Source organism: Chaetodon trifascialis, chromosome 8 (assembly GCF_039877785.1).
Source record: "Chaetodon trifascialis isolate fChaTrf1 chromosome 8, fChaTrf1.hap1, whole genome shotgun sequence".
Classification (NCBI taxonomy): Eukaryota; Metazoa; Chordata; class Actinopteri; order Chaetodontiformes; family Chaetodontidae; genus Chaetodon; species Chaetodon trifascialis.
This window is the reverse complement of record NC_092063.1, coordinates 3,374,779-3,397,238: the sequence shown is the minus strand read 5'-3', so window position 1 is coordinate 3,397,238 and position 22,460 is coordinate 3,374,779. Positions and strand designations below refer to the sequence as shown.

General features: G+C 46.7%; 1 protein-coding gene across 2 annotated transcripts; it reads right to left on the bottom strand.

Annotated features, from left to right (window-relative positions):
* Positions 1–16: 16 nt before the first annotated feature.
* On the bottom strand, positions 17–20,696 carry pkig (protein kinase (cAMP-dependent, catalytic) inhibitor gamma). Of its 2 annotated transcripts, none has more exons than XM_070968801.1 (3): positions 20,207–20,696; positions 2,293–2,474; positions 17–1,147 (listed from the first exon to the last, which is right to left on the bottom strand). In XM_070968801.1, exons 2-3 carry the CDS (start codon positions 2,444–2,446, stop codon positions 1,065–1,067), a joined length of 237 nt encoding a protein of 78 aa, XP_070824902.1. In that variant the 5' UTR covers positions 2,447–2,474; positions 20,207–20,696; the 3' UTR covers positions 17–1,064. The 2 variants fall into 2 exon arrangements, with proteins under 2 accessions (XP_070824902.1, XP_070824903.1); XM_070968802.1 differs by lacking the exon at positions 20,207–20,696 and adding an exon at positions 7,647–7,717 and having other exon boundaries at positions 455–1,147.
* Positions 20,697–22,460: the final 1,764 nt, after the last annotated feature.

Here is a 22,460-nt window from a genome sequence, read left to right as displayed (position 1 = left end):
TTTCCATTTGACTAAATAAAAAGAAGCACTTCCATTTATAACACATTGACGTCTTAGGAAAAAAAATCTTTTAGCATAATAAAAGCGGTTATTGAACTCTTTCTGCATGTCAACCTGTTTCTTTATGCTGTGTATCTTCATTATGATATAAAGTCACTTTACAACAGAGCGTGTCAAGTATTTCCTGTTAAAGAGGACACAAAGAGAGACGCAGCTTTACAGAAAACTGCTCTGTCATCCTCTGTTTCTTCACTGTATAAAGAGATAAATGAGAAGGCTGGGGCCGAGCTATGTGGAAATGTTAAGTGCCGTCATCCTGTGGCCGTGCTAATGTACACAAAAGCTGCATTCAGTAATATTTATTGCTCTGGAAAAACTCAATCGCGGTCGGTGCTGCAGCTCCTGCACCTGCTGCGTTCAACACGACCGAGACGCGTGAAAGGAAACAAGTGTTACAGTAATTCATAAGTATTTTATTACACAAAGAAAATTGCTATCACAAAGTTATCACTGAACATTTAGCAATAAATATGAAGTCCGTACACAACAGTATAATGGCGACTATGTTTGTTACTAAAAAAAGAGAAACGACTTGACGATGGAGTCGAACGAGAGGGTCACGAACACACGCAGACGTAGAAAGAAAATGACAGACAGATGATTATGAATACGCCCACCGCGACACGTCTCCTGTAGGCTGGAACCATGTCTGGAGTGTTATGAACGACTTCTGCTCAGCTCAGTCCATCTCCACAGACAACCAAGTCAAAGTTTCTGTGCTTTCTCGTCTCGTCGGGAATATAAATGACTAACAGGATGAGGCAGAAGAGCAGCGTCTCAGCCGTCAGTCCCGCTCTCTGTGTTACAATCTGATCCGATGAAAAGGCGTACATTTGGGCCGCGGAAGCTCCAAACGGGCCGGCAGTGAGCAAAGGTGTCCTCGTGTCCACTTAGGACGGCCAATATACACTGTCTCTTTCCTTCCTCCATGTCTCCACACTTTCACCTGCTTCCTCTCTGCGGTTCGCTCCTCAGCTCTGCCCCCCTTCGGCCTCTGGCTGGGCTTAGGACGGGCCTCCACCTCCCTGGGCGTCTTGGCTGGTGGAGCCCTCTGCCTCAGGGGCTGGGGAGGCCCCTGGGTCTCCTTCTGGAGGAAAACAATATGGGGGGGGGCAAAAACAGTGTAATATTGTGTATATTATCAAGCTCAAATGTGCTTTGGCATTCCTAACGGCAATAAATCTGCTTTCAGGCTCCAGAAGGAGAAGATAATGAGAATCCTGAGGAAGGAACTACAACTTCCTGTAGCAACAGTGTCAAGCATGATATGAGATTATTTCCAAATCTGAGGCTTCCCACCAGACCAGCGCTAGATTAGTTTGATTTATAGGAGTCATAGTGGTTGTCATGTCATGGGAAACTTGTCTTTGAGTGAAAAGGAAGTCAGCGGGAACGACAATGGAGCGCAGTGTTTCCTCCTGACAGCTCCGCTCTGGAAGGAAGCCGGGACTTTCTGCCACGGTGCTGCTGCCGTTACGACTCATTTAACTCCGAGGCGACGAAGCACAGCCGTCAGCTCTCACTGAGGCTGCAGGCGGAGAAACGCCACCTGTTTGTGTTTTGATGTTTGATGAGGCGTCACAGAGATAAACTCTGACTACAGCTTAGACCGAGCTCAGTCAGGCTTAACGGCTGAACCCGTCCGCTGCACTGAAGCCGTGCAGTTCTTCATTATCTTTGTCGGGATGAAATTGCCAAGGATTCTGGGTCAATTAAAACTTTTTTCAAGCTTGGCGTTCAATCCAGCAGGAAATAATAAAAGAGTTCAACAGTTCAAAGACGTTTCAGTGGAGAGAGGAGAGTAAGGACACACCTGAGCTGCTGTGGCCTCTTGACGTGGCAGCGCTCAGGACAGCTGTGTGGCTGCAGCCTCTCCTTGTTAGCAAACACACATCGCCTCCTCTTACCTTCCTCTTTTCTGTCAGCCGGTTAGCAGATGTCACTGATTGTTTCGATGGAGACAAAGGTCTTAGCCTGAGGTAGTCTGGGAGTGGGGTGGCTAACTTTTGAAGTCGGCTTTTAACATTTTTCAAGATTTGGGGTGAAAGAGCGGCTTGCTAGCAATGGCAGTAAATGCAGTGGAGGTGGTCAACAGCTGAATAATCCACTTTAACTCCCTCATCCGTTTACCTGATTCATCATGAGCTCACTGGCCTAAGACTACAGAGCATCTCTGTGAGGCTCGGCTCAGCTCTGTGTGTGGCATGCATGCACTGACGTGGGTTCACTGACCTGCAGCCTTCAGGTCCATCTCCGCCAGGTCTTTGGTGAGTTCACTGGTGCTGGCCGCTACTTCCCCCTCCCCTGTGATGTCGGGCACTGCGTTCCTGCGGCCTGTGCGATCACAGTTGATGAAGTCCGAGTACGACGTCTCCACGTCCATCATCTGCCCATGACCAGCGCTCTCATTACACCTGCCAGAGGGAGGAGAGGAGGGGGAGTCAGACGGCTGCGGAGGTGTTGCAAGGAGCGCATAAATCACCCGTCTGACCCGTGGGAGGACGCACCGCGGTGTCCTGTGAAGTTCTACCTCAGCAGGATCAACGTGACACACAGGAACACTGGCTAGAGACCAAAGAAAAAAACCACAGTGCTGAGCAATTTAAGAGGATGACCAATGCTGAGTGAGGGAGTGGGCAGCGAGGGGGCACTTCAGAAGCACCTCCACAACCTGAATGGGCGGCAGCTGTGTGAGAGATTAAGAAGAATGGAGGCGATAATAATTTCCATTACTATTTCTGCACAGCGACTAAATGGCACCGCTGACATCTGTGCTAATTGCTTGTCCTAATTACATCAAGAAAAACAAAAATCTCTGCTAGCCCACTGCTAGCTCTGCGTCCTGAAGGTACTTACACAGCAAAGATTTAGGAAAAACAGGGAAGTGGAGGGCTGGAGAGAGAACTGATCAATATGGAAGACGAGAGGAAAAGAGTCTGAAAGCATTCAAAGGAGAGGTGGAGCCACAGAGAGCCCAGCAAAAGAAGTAAGCAGCGTTCCCATTAGCCAGTCCTTCCTCCTCTGTTTCCTGTTCTCAGTCCATATTTAAGTGGGTCACAGATCCTGCCAACCTCTAAAACACCATACAGCTGGTAAATCCTCGGAGAGAGGAGGACAAAAAATGAGACTGCTCCAGAAAAGGAAAGAATAGAGGAGATAAGAAAGCAGCAGCGGGAAGGAGAAGGAAACCCACAGAAACTGTATCAGGCCGTAAATGTCGTCACAGCCGATCCTCTCCAGCAGCGTCGGCCCCTGACGATCCCCCCACAGGCCTCATCGCTGCCTTACAGACGCACACAGACCCTCGAATAAAGCATGCAAAGCCTCTGCTACGACAGAACAGCTGAGCAGCCACGCTATGAATCTTTAAGAAACACGGAGGGGGCCGGAGTCTCGAAGGGGAACCACAGAAAGAACGGGAGGAATAAAGAGACACAGCTACAGCATGCTGACCCAGGGCCAGTCTGTTCCCAAACTCTTTCACTCACATTCCTTCAGGATCATTCAAAAGGTCCCACAATTGTTTTCTTTCTCTTACGTCCAGCGTGCTCCGTGCCAAACAGGAAGCACCCAGGGTCATTCCCTGAGAGGTCACGCAGACGGAGGCGGCACTTTTTGGGAATGTGAAATGTGCAGCAAAGGGCAAATCTCGAAGCCCCCGTAGGTAAGAGCGCTACCTCGGGAAATGTCAGCGAGCTCGGGGCTGCTGGCATTTCCCCGAGTGCTTCTACAAGAGCCGCTCTGTGCTGACTGCAGACGGCGGTGCGATCCGCTCGCAGACTGGCATCGAGATGGCCAGGTTGTACAGTCATTAGTGAGCCACATCACCGTGGGAGGCCGGTGGCTCACAGGTTCATAATTACACCTACAGTACTGCCTGTTCCGCAACCTTAACTTCAAACCACTGAGCCTCGCACTAACCGCTCATTAGTGCCAAACAACTTGAGGGAAATGTCTCATTTCTGACTAATTCTGCGATTGCGATAAATCAAACTCTTATTTTAGCATATTTTATCAGAGAGAAGTGTTTTTTCTCGCCTGGTTTCTACATAAAAACTGACCGTTTGGGACATTACGTTAGCCTGTACGCTGTCGACGGCTCTGGAGCTGCTTCAGCTAACGTTAGCTTCACAGACTGCTGCTCCACAGCTCTGAATCCTGGAGGTCTCAATTCACTTTTAAGATGATTAGCTTAAAATGATGGCTTGGTGTGTTTAAAGGTTTATCTGGGAGACGCAGACACCAGCTTCCTGTCTGAAATTAACACCAGATGATTGCTTTTCGTAGAACGCTCATCACAGACCGTCCACACACAGTCCACTCCTCATATTTTTGTGCATGAAAGAAGAAACAGAGTGGTGTTTATTCATCCAGAAGATGTAGTAAATGTACACGTACCAGCATGCAGAGAGCACATTAACAACACAGACAGGATTAACATAATTAGCTCCAGCTGGGACGAATTTATCACGACAGTTATCATCTCCAGTGAAATCAACACTGTTAACTTTCAGCTGCAGCAGCTGCTCAAAAGCAGGACAGCTAGCCTGGCTCTGTGCAAACGCAACAAAATGGTCCAAGCCAGGAAATAACCTGGCCCATAAACTCCACGTAGAGTGCCTAGTTGTTTTCACACTTCCATAAAATGTGAGAGTCTTAACGACGCTGGAGGGCAGATTTTGTTTGAGCCCGTCCAGCTGTTTCCTCCCACCTCCAGACTTTATGCTAAGCTAAGCTAATCAGAGTCATACAGACCCTCCTCTAACTGAATCCCCCAAAACATCAAATGACGCGATTAAAACTGCAGCTCCTGCGATGTGAAACCTGCCCTCTTCCAAACGAAAATGTCGATCTGAAAACGACCATCAGTGGATTTTCTACCTGATGGATTTCTTCAGAAAATCTATGAAAAGCAGCGCCGACTGCAGAGCAGCAGCGACGGGTTGTGTGCTGTCTGCCTCTCCTCCTCCGTCGGCCCAGTTGTTATGAGGCTTATGGGAGCCCGTCTAATTGCCGTTTGCTTGTTTAATTAGTCGGCTTGCCTGCGCATGTGGACGAGATCCTGCCATGAGATCATTAGCAGGTTTCCATGGAGGGATGACGATGCTGCTGGTGGTGATGATGATGTTCAGCCTCCTGCTCTTCAGCACGTGTTGACGCTCTCCTCTGCCTGAAGGCCTGGGCTCAGCTGTGCTGGAAGCAGTTTAACGGTGCCGCGTTTTAAAGATCACTTTACCCACGAAGCGCGCGGCGATGAGGAGCTAGTGTTCGTCGTGCCGGCTCTCTGACTGAAGCAGCGCAGGTTGCTGCTGCTGCTGTTCGCCTGCTGTGATTTGTGTAATGCAAACGAACATGTAAAGTGAGTCGAAGCAGATGATCTGAGAAACACGCTGATCTGATCGCAGCTCGTGCCTTCCTTTCATGCTGATGAACGCTGCTGTTAAGAACATTTTATTTTTTATTCATGTTTCTGTTTTATGAAGGTTTACCTTTCTGATTACCTGTGGACATTTACTTAGATGATGTTTATTTTAATCAGTAGAGACACGATGAGGATCTGCTCAAACAGAGACAATGACGTGAGCCTTAAATACGTGAATTTAAGGTCAGCAGATGTGGCTCATTCGTTATTATTAGGATTATTTATCGGCTATCAGCGCCCTGCTCTCCAAAAATCAGCATCGGACATTGAAAACCACTAATTATTATCTATTAATAGTCTGTATGTTCTTTAAAAACACCAATGCAGTAGAATTTAATACTGCAGACTGGCGATTGTACGTGGTTTGATAACTGTTGATTCTTATATCACAGTGAATCGAAGCATCACTATTCTACAGAGTAGAAACAGTGAAAAATGTCATAATTTCCCAGAGAGGAATGTTTCTCAAACAGCCCCAAACTAGAATCTATTGGATTCAATTCAAAACCTTTACTCACGGCTTGGAAATGACTGAGGTTTCCCTCGTTTGTATGTTGAGATACAGAGAAGGACGTAAATTTTCCAATAAGAGAAAACAGAAAGCAGCAAAGCATCATGTTTGAGAGTCTGGAGCGAATGTTTGGCATTTTCACTTGATACAAGACTCCAATTGTTAGTCGATCGTCACGTTTGTTGCCTCTGACACCAGCGTGTTTCTTTAAAGTTCGTCCTCTCAAAGGCGTAATGTTCATGTAATATTCTGACCTATTGCAGCTCTGATGCCAGTCTTGCATCATTTTCAGCGTCCTCACTGAAATCTCCCAGCATCTCGTGACCACGTTGGATAAATTCTGATTCAGGGCTCTGTGAAAGGGCACGTCCTAGTTAAACAAAAAGGCTGTCTTAATGCGGAGGGCTGCAGCTGCGGCTGGAAAACACTTCCACCTGACAAATGTCACAGGTGCGCATTTTCACCCAAGACAATAAAGAGTCGGCCCTCGAAGGGAAACCGCAGCAGCTCTGCTTCCTCTTCCTGACGCTCCACAAAAGTCATTTCTGGAACAAATTCAGATTCTGGTAATTCCTTATTCTGAGGGAGAGAGAGGCTTCCTTCACCACAGGCTAGAGCGCGAGCAGCGGGCGCGTTGGGCAGGAACAGGGGAGGTTCTGGTGTGGAGAAATTAGGAACAAAAGCCTTTGAGATCACTGGGGGAATATGAGTCAGCACAGCCTCTTACAGCGGGCCCATTAGACAGGCCGGCTCGCTACCATCCCGCTGGAGCCTTTTAAGCCTGATCTGTGTGTAATAAACTCACATTATCTGCAATAACCCGCACAAAGACTGGCTTCGCTGCTGATTCTGACATCCATTAGCGCCGTCTACATGGCCAATTTCAAGTCTGTCAACTGATTCTGCTGCATTTATTGACGAGGCAAGAGGCCTCTGACTTTCATCTGTCATGGCAACCCAACTTTTCCACTGACCCTTTCAACCCCGGACGCTTAACGAACCGCCTCCAAGTTTGACACGATGGAACGAACAAACATCAAAAACGATTATCAATTAACCTGACCGGGCTTTTATCTCGATTCATCACCTGATCTGTACGATGTCAAAAAATAACTAAATGTTGAGCTGCGACAGCTAATCAATAAGCCGATCAACAGATGATTACTTGGCAGTTCTTTGTTATTTTTAAAATAAAAATCCCCATTTTCTGTACGTGTCAGTGTTTCAAATTTGAGGATTTACTGTTTTTCTTTGTCATATATAATAATGAGCTGAACAGTGAATGTCTGGGTTTTGAGCTGTTGGTTGGGCATTTAAAGGCATCACTTTGAGAGGCTTTTTCTCAATTTCCTGACATTTTACAGGGGAAAAAAAATCAACTAATCAAGAAAATAATCATCAGATCAATAGGTGAAAATAATCATTAGCTTCAGTCCTCAAACTCTCAGATGACGTCTTCAAATGTCTTGTTTTGTCCGACCAACAGCCCCAAAACTCACTTCACAGCGAGTTAAATCCTCACATTTGAGAAGCTGCAGCGAGAGCACGTTTTTACTTAAAACGCCATTAATTAATCGTTTCATCTCTAGTGAAAACCCCCCAGCTCTCAATCGATACATCAAAAGACAAATCCAAAGCGAACAACAGCCTCACCGAACCGATCAGAGCTGCTTCGCCCGCGTCCATCCGCCCTCCGCCGCCCGGTGCCGCACAGTCAGAGCGCAGTGACGCTGGTGCGCCCTCCCGCTCGCCGCCTCACGCCCCCTCCCCTTCAAACGTGGTCTGGGCACCGTCTATTCACATGATGTCAGCAGCTGCTCGGCTGAGAGCGAGCCCACTTCAAACACAAGGGCTCAGCATTGTTGTTCCTCTCCGGCTTTTCCCTCATAAATAACTAAAAGCCCAAAGTCCGCTCAGCTCCGCGCGCGTATCTGCCCCACATCCTTCCTCCTCTTGTGGGATCTGGGCCGGGCACGAAGGCCTAATTTCCCCTGGTGATTATTAACTCTCTCTCTCTCGCTTCCTCAAAGTTTCAAGCTCACTTTTAAGTAAAAGTCTACATCTTCTGTGTCAGACATGCAGAGTTATCACTGTTAACACGGGGTGCTCTCACATAATTGGCGTCCTAAATGAGCGCACGGAGCGCGGGCGCCTGAAGGCATCATGAATCAGCCTGACCGAGGCCATTAGCATCAGCTGCTGCGGGAAGGAGCGAAGCCATGAATAAAACAAGAGGTCCGGCCCATCCCGCTGCTTCACAGAGCTTCAGCCAAATCAATAATCAATCCATCTCGGACAGATTATCTCCGCGCGCTCGCGGACGGAGGACTTCAGAGATCAATTGTCAGCATTGATGAGAGATCATGGCTGGAAAAACACGGCGGCCCTGCGCTCTGGAGGAGGCTGCTGGCCCGCCGAGCTGCAGCCCAGCATCACTCTCCTTATTGATTCACTTGTGGATCACTTGTTGTTGAGTTTGGAAAATGTCAGAAACAATTCAATCTTTAAATGTTTTATCTGACGAGAAAAACAATCAGTCGATCGATCGACTGATTGATTGATTGATTCAACTCTACTCAACAGTTAAGTAATGTGATACAGTACTAATAGTACTTCTACTACTTAAATGTGTACAGTTAAGTCATCTGAAGGCATCTGAAATATAAAAACATGTAACTACTTCACTATGAACTACGATTACTACCACCACTACTACTGCTGCTGCTACAAATACTACATCAACAAATATTAATGCTTCTACTACAACGAATACTACAACTAATACTACTGCCGCTGCGAGTACCACCACTACCACTGCTACTATAAATACTACAACCACTAATACTACTGCTACTGCTCTTACTACTCCTGCCACTACCACTACTGCCACTGCTACTATAAATACTATAACCAATAATACTACTGCTATTGCTACTACTATTATGAATACTACCACTAATACTCTTGCTACTGCTACTGCTGTTACTACCCCTACCACTACTAATACTACTACTACCACTACTGTGGCTACAACTAATGTTACTACAAATACTACAACCACTACTACTCCTGCCACTACTAATACTACCACTGCGACTACACATACTAACACTGCAGTCAGTCAACTGATTGTTTCCTCACGTAATCGATTGATCCTTAAAATGTCTCATTACTCCCAACGTCCCTGAGCTCTTGTACTGTATAAAACTTGTCCAACCAATTTAAAACCCAAAGACACTCAGTTTACTCTCCTTTAAGACTAAGAAAAGCAGAAAACATTCACATTTGTGAATGTGGAACCCTGAATATAAAAGAGCTGCCTGTCGTTGGCTCGTTGTTGTTGTTGTTGTGCTGAGGTGCAGTAAAGTCAACATAAAGACACGATGAAGCTGGAACGTGAACAGCAGGTTGGTAACGCGTCGGTTTTCTTCAGCGCTGACGGCTTTATAAAACAGGCCCGACCACCCGATCGACCATCTGCTCCCTGAAGAAGGTCAGAGAGGAACCAAAGGAACATGTTGGTCAGAAAAATCGATTCCAGCCTTCACAGACAACCTGTGCGGTGAAGTGTCCGAGCACAGGAAGTCCTCCTGACTTCGTCCTGCAGGTTACCTTGTGGGCAGGTGAGCTGCTGCTGAACGATGACGCACGTCTCGCCCTCTGAGCGACCATCAGCTGAACCGAAGCCTCTCAAACAAATCTCTCCCACATCTTTAACAGCAAGCTAACAGCTGACCCTGTGCTAAACCCCGCCTCCGGACAACAACTGTCCAATCAGAGCTTAGTATCTGTGCCTAGACGACACCGGGCCTGTCAGGCTTTGCATTTCTCTACATGTCATTGTGGTTTGCATGAGGCTCGACTGTGTTTGGAGGGTGGCGTCTTTTCTTGAAGCATTTGTAAGCTTAAAACACAAAAGCAAGCATGTGAGGAGTGGATTCAACGCCGACATGCAGCTTTAGCCTAAGCCTTTTTAGCATTATATCACGTGCAAGCACATATTTCAAACTCCAAATTTCAAAAGAACTAGTTTTCTTTTGAGGCTTAGTGAAGCGTTAATTACATGAGAGACGGAAGCATGACGACGAGAGCTGTGAGTGATGTGAAGCCGAATCGACAGAAATTTGTAAGAAATCACTCAACAAAACTGCTTTTGATGCAAAATAACCTTTTGATTCATTTTGAAATCAAGTGTGTAACAGATGTTCCTGTTTCATAAATACCAGCTGACCGCAAACAAAAGATGTCGATCATCAGCAGTAAGACTACCCCTTTCTCTTCCAGCAGAGCAATCATCACTAATTAAATAAGAAGATTGATACCACTCTCACATCTGTCAACATGAAGCTACAGACAAAACATGGCTAGCTTAGCTTAGCATAAAGTCTGGAGGCAGGGGGAAACAGCTAGCCTCTGTCCAAAGATAAAAAAGCTACCTGGCAGGACCTCTAAAGCTCGCTAATTAGCATGTGTTACAGGGTCTGCGTAGTCATGTCAACCAACCAGTCCTGCAAAATGACTACAGCAACGCAAAAATGGCTATCAAGACGCTAAACAACTGTAAATAGACACAAGTCGACTGTAGTCTGGGCGTCTTGCTGCATTGTTGGAGGGGTCCACTGGGGGGCCATTGCCTGCAGTAGGTTATCCAGAGTTACTAACAGCAGCTATTTATTCATGTTATTTAAGTTTACTTGGCATTCATTTATTACACCGGATGTGCAGTTTATTATTGCAAAGACGTACGGCTTTAAGTCTTAACACATTTTACAAATTCTGTCCTAATCTGCCTCCATTCAAAAGTTTCCAAACCGGCCTCTGAGGGGACAGTCAAGGGGCTGCTTCACCAGCCGGCGTGCTGCGATGTCTGGCTGAGGCCGACCTCAGCTGCATCACCTTACACCGGACTATTTCTTGGTCGGGTGCAGTGACTTCCTGGAGTGACCGCTGGCTGCCTGGACTCGACCGCAGTGATGACGAGACTTTGCGGCTGCAGCTCCGTGTCGAACGCGAAGACGTGAGAGCGGTTTTCATCTTCTCGTCTGAGTCTACGCAAAGAGGCCAGCAAGCCTGTTTCACACAGTGTCAAACTATTCCTTCAAGAAGAAATGAATGACATCACCAAGCAACTCCACCCAATGAGCGCATCACATTACATGACACAGGAAGTCCTTCACGGCTTCCAATTAACAAAACCCACAAAGAGTGCCGCAGCTGAGAAGTAACACTGACAAATGCTGACAGAAGAAAATATTTCTACAACACGTTTGTTTGAATCAGTGTAATTGAAGACAGACCTGCTCTCAGTGACACTCGCAAACCCCAAACGCCAAAGCACTTCCATTCATTGAGCCAAGCTCGCAAGCTGCCTCACCTGTTAAACAGATGGCACAATAAAAGAGACAGACAACACTTCTGCTCCACGCCGTGTTCCCCTTTGTTAGCAGCAGCCGGGTCAATCGATACCAGCTCTTGATGCGAGAGAACCGGGGCGTCACGGTCCTGCTGAGCCTTCAGCAGAGGAGCGGGCTCCCGTGCAGGATCAGATGTCCATGTGTGGAGGGAAGTGAAGGTTACATTACCAGAAGTGTGAGATGTACAACACCCTGTCCTCTGCGGGACTGTCCCTGCGGACCGAAACCAGCGAATAAGCTGCGACGGATCGATGCTTTGCCGGCGGAGGAGACGAGTGGCCCGACATATGAGACTGAGTGCACTGTGACAGCATGGTCTGTCTGGAGCTATAGGGAATCCCCTGGTTTCTGCTGGTGTGTGTGTGTGTGTGTGTGTGTGTGTGTGTGTGTGTGTGTGTGTGTGTGTGTGTGTGTGTGTGTGTGTGTGAATAGGGATGGGTGTGACTGAGTCTCATCAGCCGCCCGTGATTCAGGCTCTCGAGACTCTTCGCAGGCTGCGCTGTGACAAAAACAAACATGTCGGGGGAACATACTTTATTATGGCGGCGCTCATACTTAACATCGCGCACCGTAAAACCAGGCACAGTTATTCTCGTGTTTACTTAAAAAGGCAGAAAAATTTACGGCCGAGTGAAGCCGCTCTCTGGGATTCTGTAAGTGAAGGATGTGACGTGGGTGTGTTTCTTTAAAGGTGCTGAAAGTATTCAGATCTGGGTGACTCTGTGGTGCGTCTGGAAAAGTCCTGAGAGCCGAAGGGACCCATTAAAAACACTATTTCAGGAATGCTGCTCTGGAAGTTGTTTAGGTTTTTGTCTGTTCTTGGCTGATTTTTCCATTAAGTTTATTTTAAAAAAGTGAAAATCTGTTTTGACAATCCATTCATTTCTTTGAGGGGAAAATTCCAAATATGGTATTCAGCTGCTCAAATGTTCTTTCTCTGTTCGATATGAAACGTCTTCGGCTGCTCGCGCTGGCTCCAGGAAATCATGACGAGCATCTTCTTGTCGTCATGTTGCTCTCGCACAGCTCACATAATTCAATGATTGCTCAATTAGCTGATCTATCATCTATTCTGATAATTCAATAATCTTATCGGTTATTTAATGAAGCACAAACTTCTCTCCCTTCAGCTTCCTAAATGTGAAGGTTCGATGATTTTCTGTGTTTGATTTTGCAGCAAACTGAATTTCTTTGGGATTGTTATTATTGATTCGTCTGGAATCTGTTTTATCAATTTTCTTTGCCAATAAAATGTCAGACGACGGCGAGAAATGTCCATCACAGTTTCCTAAAGTGTTTTCTTTTGTCCTCCTGCCAGTCCAAAACCTGGACATATTCAGTTTCCAACGACAGACGGCAAAGAAAACACTGAAACTTTGGCTTTTGGAACAATTAGTCATGAATCTGTGCTTATGAAGCTGAAACAGAAGACAAATCAACAGAAAATTAACAGTTTTGACAGTTAATCGTTACAGCAAAATATTGTCTTCTTCCAGCTTTTAAAATATGAAGACTTGCTGTTTTTTCTGTTTTAACTCATTTAAAACTGAATAATTTCAAACAATCATTGAAAGATTTCTGAAAGTGAGTCTGAAAGTCTCAGAACCTGCAGTTCCTCAAATGTCCACTTGAGGCTGGCTCCAAAAGCGAGTCAATCCCCATAGACCTCCACATTAACATTTGGAGCAGAGGTAAACATGTTTACAGGCTGGTGCAGGCACACAAACTTCAGTCATACCTGACCTCGATAGGTCAAAACTGTTGCACATGCATCGATCAGCTAATCATGTAATCAATCTCCACAATCCCACAGGTCCTCAGGTGTCACCAGTTGTTACCACATGTATAACCGCTGAGCCGGTCGGCGATTCTCCTCCCGCTGTCCATTCTATCTGTTGTAATTCTGCTGCAAGGTTGCCCGCTTCTATTTCTGTCCACACATTTAACAACACGAGACCTCGGCAGGAAGCAGGTGGTTTGTTTGCTGCGTTGTTTATGCCCTATCTTTTCCCAGGCTCTCTGCGCACACACTGGAGGCTGAGCAGGACCCCTGGGTTCACCGGAGAAGAGACGGTATGACGGCGAGAGGGAGGGTGTGAAGAAAAATGAAGAGGAGAGGGCGGAAAGCAGCTGAGGACGAGGAGAAGACTGAGGAGGACGGTAAAAAGAGGACGGACGAGAGGCGCAGGGAAAGAATGCGTGCATGTTTATTGTGCTTTCTAAATAAGGAAATAACCCCGCTGGCGCCGCTGTTTTCATGGCTTCTTTGAGAACTTGAGAAACAATACATCCTCCTCCTGCACACCACTCAGCCAATCTGAGGGCTACGTCTCTCTGCACCACCTGTTTGAGGGATTTCACCCTCAGCTCCCCCATCGCCTCTAAACAAACACACAACAGAAACCGCGTCCAGCCGAAGCCGGCTCGCTCCCGAAGCAGAGATCTGATTACTGCTGTTCATGCTGCACTTCAAATAATGTGAAGAGCACCGGTCGCTCCTCTCACCTGAGCTGATGTTGAGGTTTGCCAAGTAATTCCACTCAGCTGCATCATCACACTTTCCTCCCGCAGGTCTGGGAGGACGTGGGCGTCATGTGATTCGATTTGCAGAGTTGAGGAGGGATAAAAAGGCGCATACGTAATCCTCATCATGAGCAAACACAGGGACGAGAGAAGAGGCCGCCGCCGCCGCCGCACTTTCCTCTAGATAACCAAAGCATCGTTCATGAGGGCGAGCCGGACAAACAGCTTCAGCTTCTATAATGAGCAGGACACAATGTCAACACGGTGGAGGAAGTATTCAGGTCTTTAACTCAAGTAAAAGTAAACACCAAATCCAGTTCCTGAGCTCATGTAGTAACACCCTTTATCCAATGTGTTTGACAAAGCGGTGAACCTCACCGTCACACAGAACCGCAGTAAGTCTGTTTGGTTATTGTCATCTGTGACAGTTTGGTCAAATGTAAACGTCTGTGACTTTAACTCTTACCTCAAAGTACTTTTACCTCCAAACTGTACTCAGCTGAAGTACTGCAGTACATTTATTTACTGTAATCTTCTGTTGTCATGACAAACTGCGGCTCACTTTTCACTGCTTTACGTTCCTCTGAACAGAAACATTCGGTTCTGCTGTGTTTAGTTACGTTAGCTGTTCTATGAGCTCCATTATCTGTTAGCTCTGTTAGCGGTTAGCTCTATTGGCTCCACTAGCTGATAGCTCAGTTATCCAAACACACTGCAGGAATCTGCTGGCCGCTGGCTGCTAACAGCTAACTAGGATTTGTTGTTCACATCGTAGTAACACCGGGGAAAAACTAGTGAGTTTAATGGATCCTTTAGGATTTTAGCGTGTCAGCGATGCAGCACGTACCATCACAGCAAACCAAAACATCACTGAATCAACCGATTAGACTGACAAACAAGAAAAGACGACAATTATATGTGATAGTAAGTACAGCATGAGAGGAGGCGCTCCGTTGTAGTCAGCACTTCATTCAGTTTATCCATCCCTCCATCCATCCATCCATCCATCCATCCCCAGAGGCATCCTGGTGAAGATCTCCATTTGACCCAAACACATCCTCTATCGTCTCCAGGACGACGGGATGCTGTTAGTCTCGGGGCCCGTACCTGTCGTACCTGCAGAGTCTCAGTCTTCAAAAGGACGAGCAGAGCCTTCTGTTTAAAACCAGTCAGTCATCATGAAGGCTTACCTACAGGCCATGAAACACTAACCATTTATTTGTCTTATTAAGAGCAATTAAAACATTTCCTCTAGCAGCAGCAGCAGAACAGGAAATGGGATATACTTTTAATACATCTCTGTCAAGTGAATATTAATGACAGCCAGTGATTTGCTCTCCAGTTCCTGCAAGCAGCCTCCTATCAACAGAGCTCGTCACTTCTCCTCCGCTGGGATTTGGATGAAAACCTTTTGAGAAAAACAATCAAATATTTTAAAGCAAGCCGAGCCTGAGAGTTCCCAAAGTGGGTCAAATGAAAGCAGGAAGCGGATCACAAGCCTGCGATTCCCCGTCAAACGCTGAAGGTCACGCAGTTCCTCTCATCCTCAGCATCTCTCCGTCACGTCGCTTTGAATGTTCGACGATTTTAGCGCTTCGTTCACGTCACATGGGATCTGAAATGGGCCACCTCATCTAAAACAATTTAAAAAATCATTTTCATTTTTCCAGAGATTCCCATCAAATCACCTTTGGCTGAAAAACGGACGCGTCTATGTTACTTCCACTCCAATTCGCACGGATGAGAATCCATTTGCATAATAAGGCTTGATTAAAAATCCTCTCGGCACAGAGACTCAACACTGTTTATTCAACACCTCAACCTTATCTGTGAAATGTATGCTGATGTTGTGGCTCCAATCCGGCTGAGGTCGTGAGGTCCGGCTGTAACTGCATTTAATCAACTGGCTGAAAAACAGATGCCACTGTGAGGAGAAAGCAGTCGAACGTCAGGATGAGGACATACATCGTTTGGGTCTTGTAGTAATAACTGATGCATATGTAACATCCATGTGAGCGTTAGCCGCCCGTCTCAAACGGAGCTTTGGACGAAGCCGTTTCGACCGGCGGGGTCAGGCCAGCGTTTCCTGTGCCAGCTGTAATGAAATCTACCAAACACTGAAGCGAGTCTATCTTCTGAGCGTGACACACTCGTTCCCCGTGGGCACGCTGACTTGGGAGTCGCAGAGGCTGTGGTCAGCGTGTCTTCTCAGAGGTTAGAGAGTATTTCATGGTGACCCAGTTTCACAGCGCGCACAGAAACTTCTCAGACTGTTCCTGGAGAATAACTGTGCTTTCTGCTGTCTGTCGCCGTCTTCCCTCATATCTTTGCAGCCGGGGGACTGAAAACACTCCGTCTCAGCACCTAAATATGACCCTGCTGACGAGCAAGGATGCTTAAGATAAGATAAGACTTTATTGATCCCACACTGGGGAAATTAAGTCGTGACAGCCAGCAAAAAGCAAAGACGGTGGCACAAAAGGGTCAAGATAAAAAAAAAAAAGCGTACAAGGTACAGAAGAGAAAAACAGCCGCGGATCTAAACATTATGGACGGATCCTAAAAATACTGTTGCCAATGTGGGTAATAAATAGTGTTATTGCACAGCTGAGACTTAGAAATGGCACCAGATGAAATGGATAATGTTAGCATATGTTAGCATTGATAGCAGTAATGCAAATCAAAGCGGGTTTATGATGGAGAATTGGGAAAGACAGCTCATTTATTTCCACTAATTGGAACATCCTGCTCTGTCACTGGTCAGACTGGTCCACCAGTTTTATGCATTTTCAGTCTGCAGTAATCACCCTGACAGTCCCAGCTTCTAAAATGTGAGGATTTCCGTCTCTTACGTGAGAGAAAATGGAATATTTTTGCTTTTTGAACTGGTCTGTCGTCTCGAGCTCCAGGAAAATTATTGTCCCTGAAGGAGCTTCATTTTTTCATACCTTCAAAAGGGAATTTTAACCTTTTAACTTCCGTCCTCTGCAGATTTAGAGTCCAGGCACCACATGCATGAATGTTTCAGCCTGGTATGCAGCAGAACCAGTAGACCGGCGCACCTCGAGTCATAAACAGGTGTAGACATGACCTTAATCCCCTGCTTTAATATCAACGCTGAGCCTGATTCACCACTCGTTACGCCAGTCAATTAAAAGAGGCAAAGAGGAGTGCGATTTCCCCCGCTGTGCCACGTCTGCACCTCATCCAACAACGCCAGAGCAGCTATAATTACACAAGACCATGACCCACAGCTGTGGCTATTTATAGCGCCTGTATCATCATTTCATTGAACGTACCTGTAGCCATCAGAGGAGGCGACAGCTCAATCATCATTATTAAATGTCATGAAGATGATCACTGTTGGAGCTTAGAGCGCCATTATCAAAGCAAAAAGGCCTCACAATAAAGGTTAAACCTAAAGGAGCTTTAAAACCAGACGACGAAATTAGAAGAATGACAGAAGCTCATTAAACAAATCTATATGTCTAAATGCACCTTTCATTGATATTTCATGACGGCTGCAGCTACACTGTGAAAAAATGTCAGACAATCAGTGAAATCAGGGAAAAATAATTATTTCATCCTCGTGACCTGAGACTCTGGCAGCGGTCCGGCGTCTCTTTGTGTATCTGAAGGATTTTTCCGTCTGGTACATGAGACACCACAGGCCGGGCCGCCGGCACTCAGTTTCTCCTCATGGGGAAGTCAGGGAGCTAAAAACAGAGGAGCTTAAGTCCTCGGGGCAAAGAATGTGGCTGGAGGTCAATGCAGTTGAACCGACAAACCCCGTCCACAGAATATGGACACATTAAAGCCATGATTACACAGAGAGACGCGTACAAAAATAGACCCTGAGCAGCGCGTTCGCACAGCACCAAACCCCTGCTGACCGCTCTGGACTCAGCGACGGACGGTCCTGATGTGACGAACAGGGGAAGGTTTCCGGGCAGGTGACGGACTGTGGCCGTAAAGAAATCCAGAGGCCGCTTGAACCAATTCTGAGAATAGTTTTCTATTTTTGTCAAAAGCATGAAAAGTCTCGCCCTCGTTGCAGACCAGCTGCCTCAGACACCCGTTATTAAAGTGCATTACACCAGCACGCAAGGCGCGGAGGGAAGCTCGCTTAACGCGCTGCATGTGGAGCACAGAGGGAAAAACCACGTCGAGAAAAACAGCTGACAGAAACAAGCACGCAGTCACCGTCCAGCCGCCGTCCTGCATGCCTAACGCAGCCTCTCAGCACAGGGACAGAGGGGTTCTCAGGGTAATCATGTTATTGCTGGCAGCCCTCAGCAGGAGCAGATATCACTTGTGTTTACTAAAGGAGCTGGAGGAGGAGGAGAGCGCCGTTGGTCATGCAGCACTGCAGATAATCAGAACTGTACTGGCGTGACCTGATTACTCGTGATCTGGCTGCTTTCTGGATAACCAGGGTCACAGATTAGAAGAGGCACAGTGCACAAAGGCCCCTGAGGACAAGCCTTCATAACGGCCGAAACATGAACGCGTGTAGTCTTGATGGCAGGTGGTCTGTTTTTCCCTGTGTGCTGACGCGTTTTGATTCGGTGAACGTGATTGAAAGGCAGGAGGGGAGGTTCTGCAGGGCTCTGTCCAAGGTCAGCAGGGCATGTGTGTCGCTCCGGTAGCCGGGCTTTTCTTGCATCACCGCGCTCTCTGTTCTGGCTGCTCTCCACCCCCCCACTGGCCATTTTGAAGGATAACAGACCATGTTTGGTTAGCTGCTACAAAGAGACGAGCCGAGGCAGCGCGGAGCTCCTCCAGAGAAGGCCGTATCTGCCGTGAGAGCGCACAAATCGCACGAAATTTAACCTCAAACTCATCAGGTGGCTTAAAACGTGACTTTGGCACCAATATGGAAAAATCACAGGCTCGTTAATGTCAGGATTTTGCGCAGGAATGAGGTTTTCTTTTGAAGTACAGCCAGACAGATTCACCCTCAGCTGGAGCTCTTATATTATGCAAACATGGGGTGCGTTTGTTTTTTCTAGCATACTGCTCAGGATGAAATGATCAGTCCAAATAATATGAAACTACTGCATAAATTCCCGAGTTGCAGCATCTAAATTGTGAAGATTTTCCAGTTTGCTTCCTCTTACGTGACAGTAAAGAGTGTAGGACAGACAAAACCCCTTGATTAATCCAGACAATTACAAGCGGAAAAAAATCATTACCAACAGCCACACATCAGTACGCCTTCATGTTACAGAATCACATGCTTTTCTTCCCAAAATGTGGAATTTAAAGCGTCACCGCTGATGTGCAACAGCCTCCCCGAGACATGAAATGCCCAATCAGTGCACATCACAGTTCCTCCCTGTTTTTCGTTAAGCTCGTCCCTGTCAAGACATGTCACCATCCAGCTCGGTCTGCTGGCACTGGTCTGAAATAAGGCTGGTTGCTGTGTTGCAACACTTCCAAGTTTAATGTGAACATTTTCACATCTACGGTCTGATCTCAGGAAGGACGCTGCTCTGGTTACAGTCGGTCGACAGTGAAGCAAACCACCACAGGCAGGCATGGAGCCAGTGTTTATTTTCACCAGTGCTCATGCCCAGTAACACTGGCCCTTGCCCAGCAACACTCATGCAAAGTGGGGGGTCGGGGGGGGGGGGGGATCTCCATCCCCTTCCAGTCCTGCGATCTTTGCAAGTTTCCCCTCCAGAAAAAGCCAGATCACTGCATGAAAAGCCTGCTGTCATCACCGCCTTGTTATCTTACCGAGTTAGGAGATGGAGGACCAAGTTGATTGTGTTTACAGAGGAGGAGGAGGATGAAGAGGAGGAGGAGGAGGAGGAGGAGGAGGAGGAGGAGGAGGGCAGGCTGGGCGCATTGACAGAGCACAAAAAAAGCACAGTCGATGAGAGGAGGAGATGAGAGCTTTCAAAGCCATCCAGGCTGTCATTAGCTTCCCTGAACACAGCAGCTAATGTGTGGGAAGGACGCGCGCGCCAATCCCTTAAACTGCACGCGCGCGCGCGCGCACACACGCACACAAAGGCTACACTTCAAAGACATCAGAGGAGGCACATGAAAACCATTAACACTCAGATATCTGCGGGGACGGAGACGTTCGTTTGAGCAGACAGGCGGACTCGGTGTGGCGGCAGCGACGGTTCGTCTGCCGCGGCTCGTTGGCCGAATCGTTAAAATCACGCAGAACGCGTCGCTTCGTGACTCCGCGGCTTCGCGCCGCTGCTCACTTTCCCCGAACGCGTAAAAGCCGCACACGTAACCGAAAAGACCGCCACTCACCTTGGTCGGGTCGCCTCCTGTTATCCACTTGTTACAATGGAAATTTAGCACCATGGATCCGCAGTTAAGTTTCCTGGCAGCCGGACAAAAAAAACGCAGCACGCCGACCTGGGCAGAGACGGAAGCCGGCTGGTGCGAGGGACAAACACCCCGCGGTGAAGGTGAAGAAGAATGTGTCCACAGCCTGGGTGGGTTTTTCTTAGCGTACCGTCGGAAAACAACGAGAAAAGGTTGTGTCTTCAAACAGCTGTTTTCCAAAATGGAGTTAGCCGTGTGTGAGCCAATCAGAGCGAGCCTGTGGAGGCTCCCACTCCTCTGTGGGCTGGAGCCAGCAGCGCACTGCACTCCGAGCATCACACACTTCCACGTTACACTGCTTCTTTTCTTTTTTTTTAGCATTCACTGTGACTTTCATGGCATCAAACCTCCAGACACCCCGGCTGATGAGATTCCCTGGCAGGGAAGCCCCAGATGTTCCTGCTGCTGGTTTAATGCACATGCAGGATCAGCAGTGACGCATGAAAGGGGGTGAACCCACATGTTAGCACATTTTCATTTGCACCATATTAAAGGTGCTCCAGCGTTTCCATGAAAGTGGGGGCCTCACAGGAAGCAGCTTTCCAATGAAGATTAGCCCAAGAGGCCAAAATATCCTTTTTTTATTCAATTGTTCGGGTAAAGCTCCAAAAACGCTGTATCCTACATTTCCCACAATGCAACACATTTCCACTACACCCCTCATAGCCCCAGTTTGTGCTTCTGGTGTAGAATTACAATTACATGTTGGACCTAAGCATGTGTTTCTCTGAAAAGAATAAATAATTCTATGAATTCCAGGCGATATTTGAAGGTGGTTTAACACTTCAGTGCTGCTCTGCAGGTATTTCCAGAAGCATTACTGCATCAGACACCTGTTTGGAACAATCACAGGTGAACAGGCTCATTGGTAACAGGTGATAGTATCATGATTGGCTATGAAAGGGGCTTCCTGGAAAGGCTCAGTCGCTCACAAGCGAGGATGGAGAGAGGTTCACCACTTTGTGAACACGTGACATCATACTGTGGAAAGCTCCTCCAGAGCCACAGAAGAAAAAACTCTTTAATCCACCTGCTTTTCTGCTTTTCTTCTCTTTGCTTTGTTAGGAACTCCGATTACACGAGTGCACAACAAAAAGTCGTGTTCACTAAACGAATGTCATGGAAACAGCAGACCAACAATATCTAACAGCGTAGGCAGCGTGGAGTTAAAATAAAGGCAAAATCTCATGAAAGAAACAGAACAAGTTAATGAGTTCTGTGCAAATCTTCCAGATGGAAACGATCCAATGTCACAGCAGCGGGCTCTCATTCCAAACCTATTTCAGTCCTGACGGTGAGACACAGCTCTTCATTGTTTAAAAGACTTCATTTCCATATTTTCGATTAGGAGACTTTTCTAATTTGTACCCTCTGAATAGTGACTGAAATCTGCTTCAGTCACCTGATGCCTGTTAAACACTGCTGACCTGGAGTGAAGAGATATCTCTGCAGTGCTGGAAACAAAGTACATTTACTCATTTCCTGCACATAAATATACTTTTGTGATACTTGAACATTACTTAAATGCTGCAATTTCACTTTACACTTTGACTCCTACATTTCAGGAAATATTGTACTTTTTACTCCTCAGCATGAATGCTGCTTAAATGTTAACACATCTGTGATAATCTGATATACACTCAGTTGCCAGTTTATTAGGTACACCTGGTTAAACAGTGAATCCCACTTCATGAACATTATAATGTTCAGTTTTTTGAAACTTTGTAATTTTCATTGAGGTAGGATTTATTGCTGGACTGTTTTATTAGACTGCATTAGTTTTAAATATTATTTTTGAATGATAAACTGGCAACTGAGTGTACACAGTGATCTGAAAGGGCTAATTCTGCATTATAAGCACATATTTCTTTGAATATTTTATATATATATTTAGGATTAGTGTGTAGGATTTAAGGAGAGCTATTGGCAGAAATGGAATATAATATTTCTAAGTTTAAATTTGTGTATAATCACCTGAAAATGAGAATTGTGGTGTACTTGTTCCCTCAGAACGAGCCCTTTATCTCTACAGAGGGAGCAGGTCCTCTTCCACAGAGTCCGCCATGTTTCTACAGTAGCCCTGAACAGACAAACCAAACACATGGCTCTAAAGATGGCCTTTCACGCTTTTCGCAGCCATCTTTGGTTCTCCTACGCATTTGGAAAAGGAGGATGA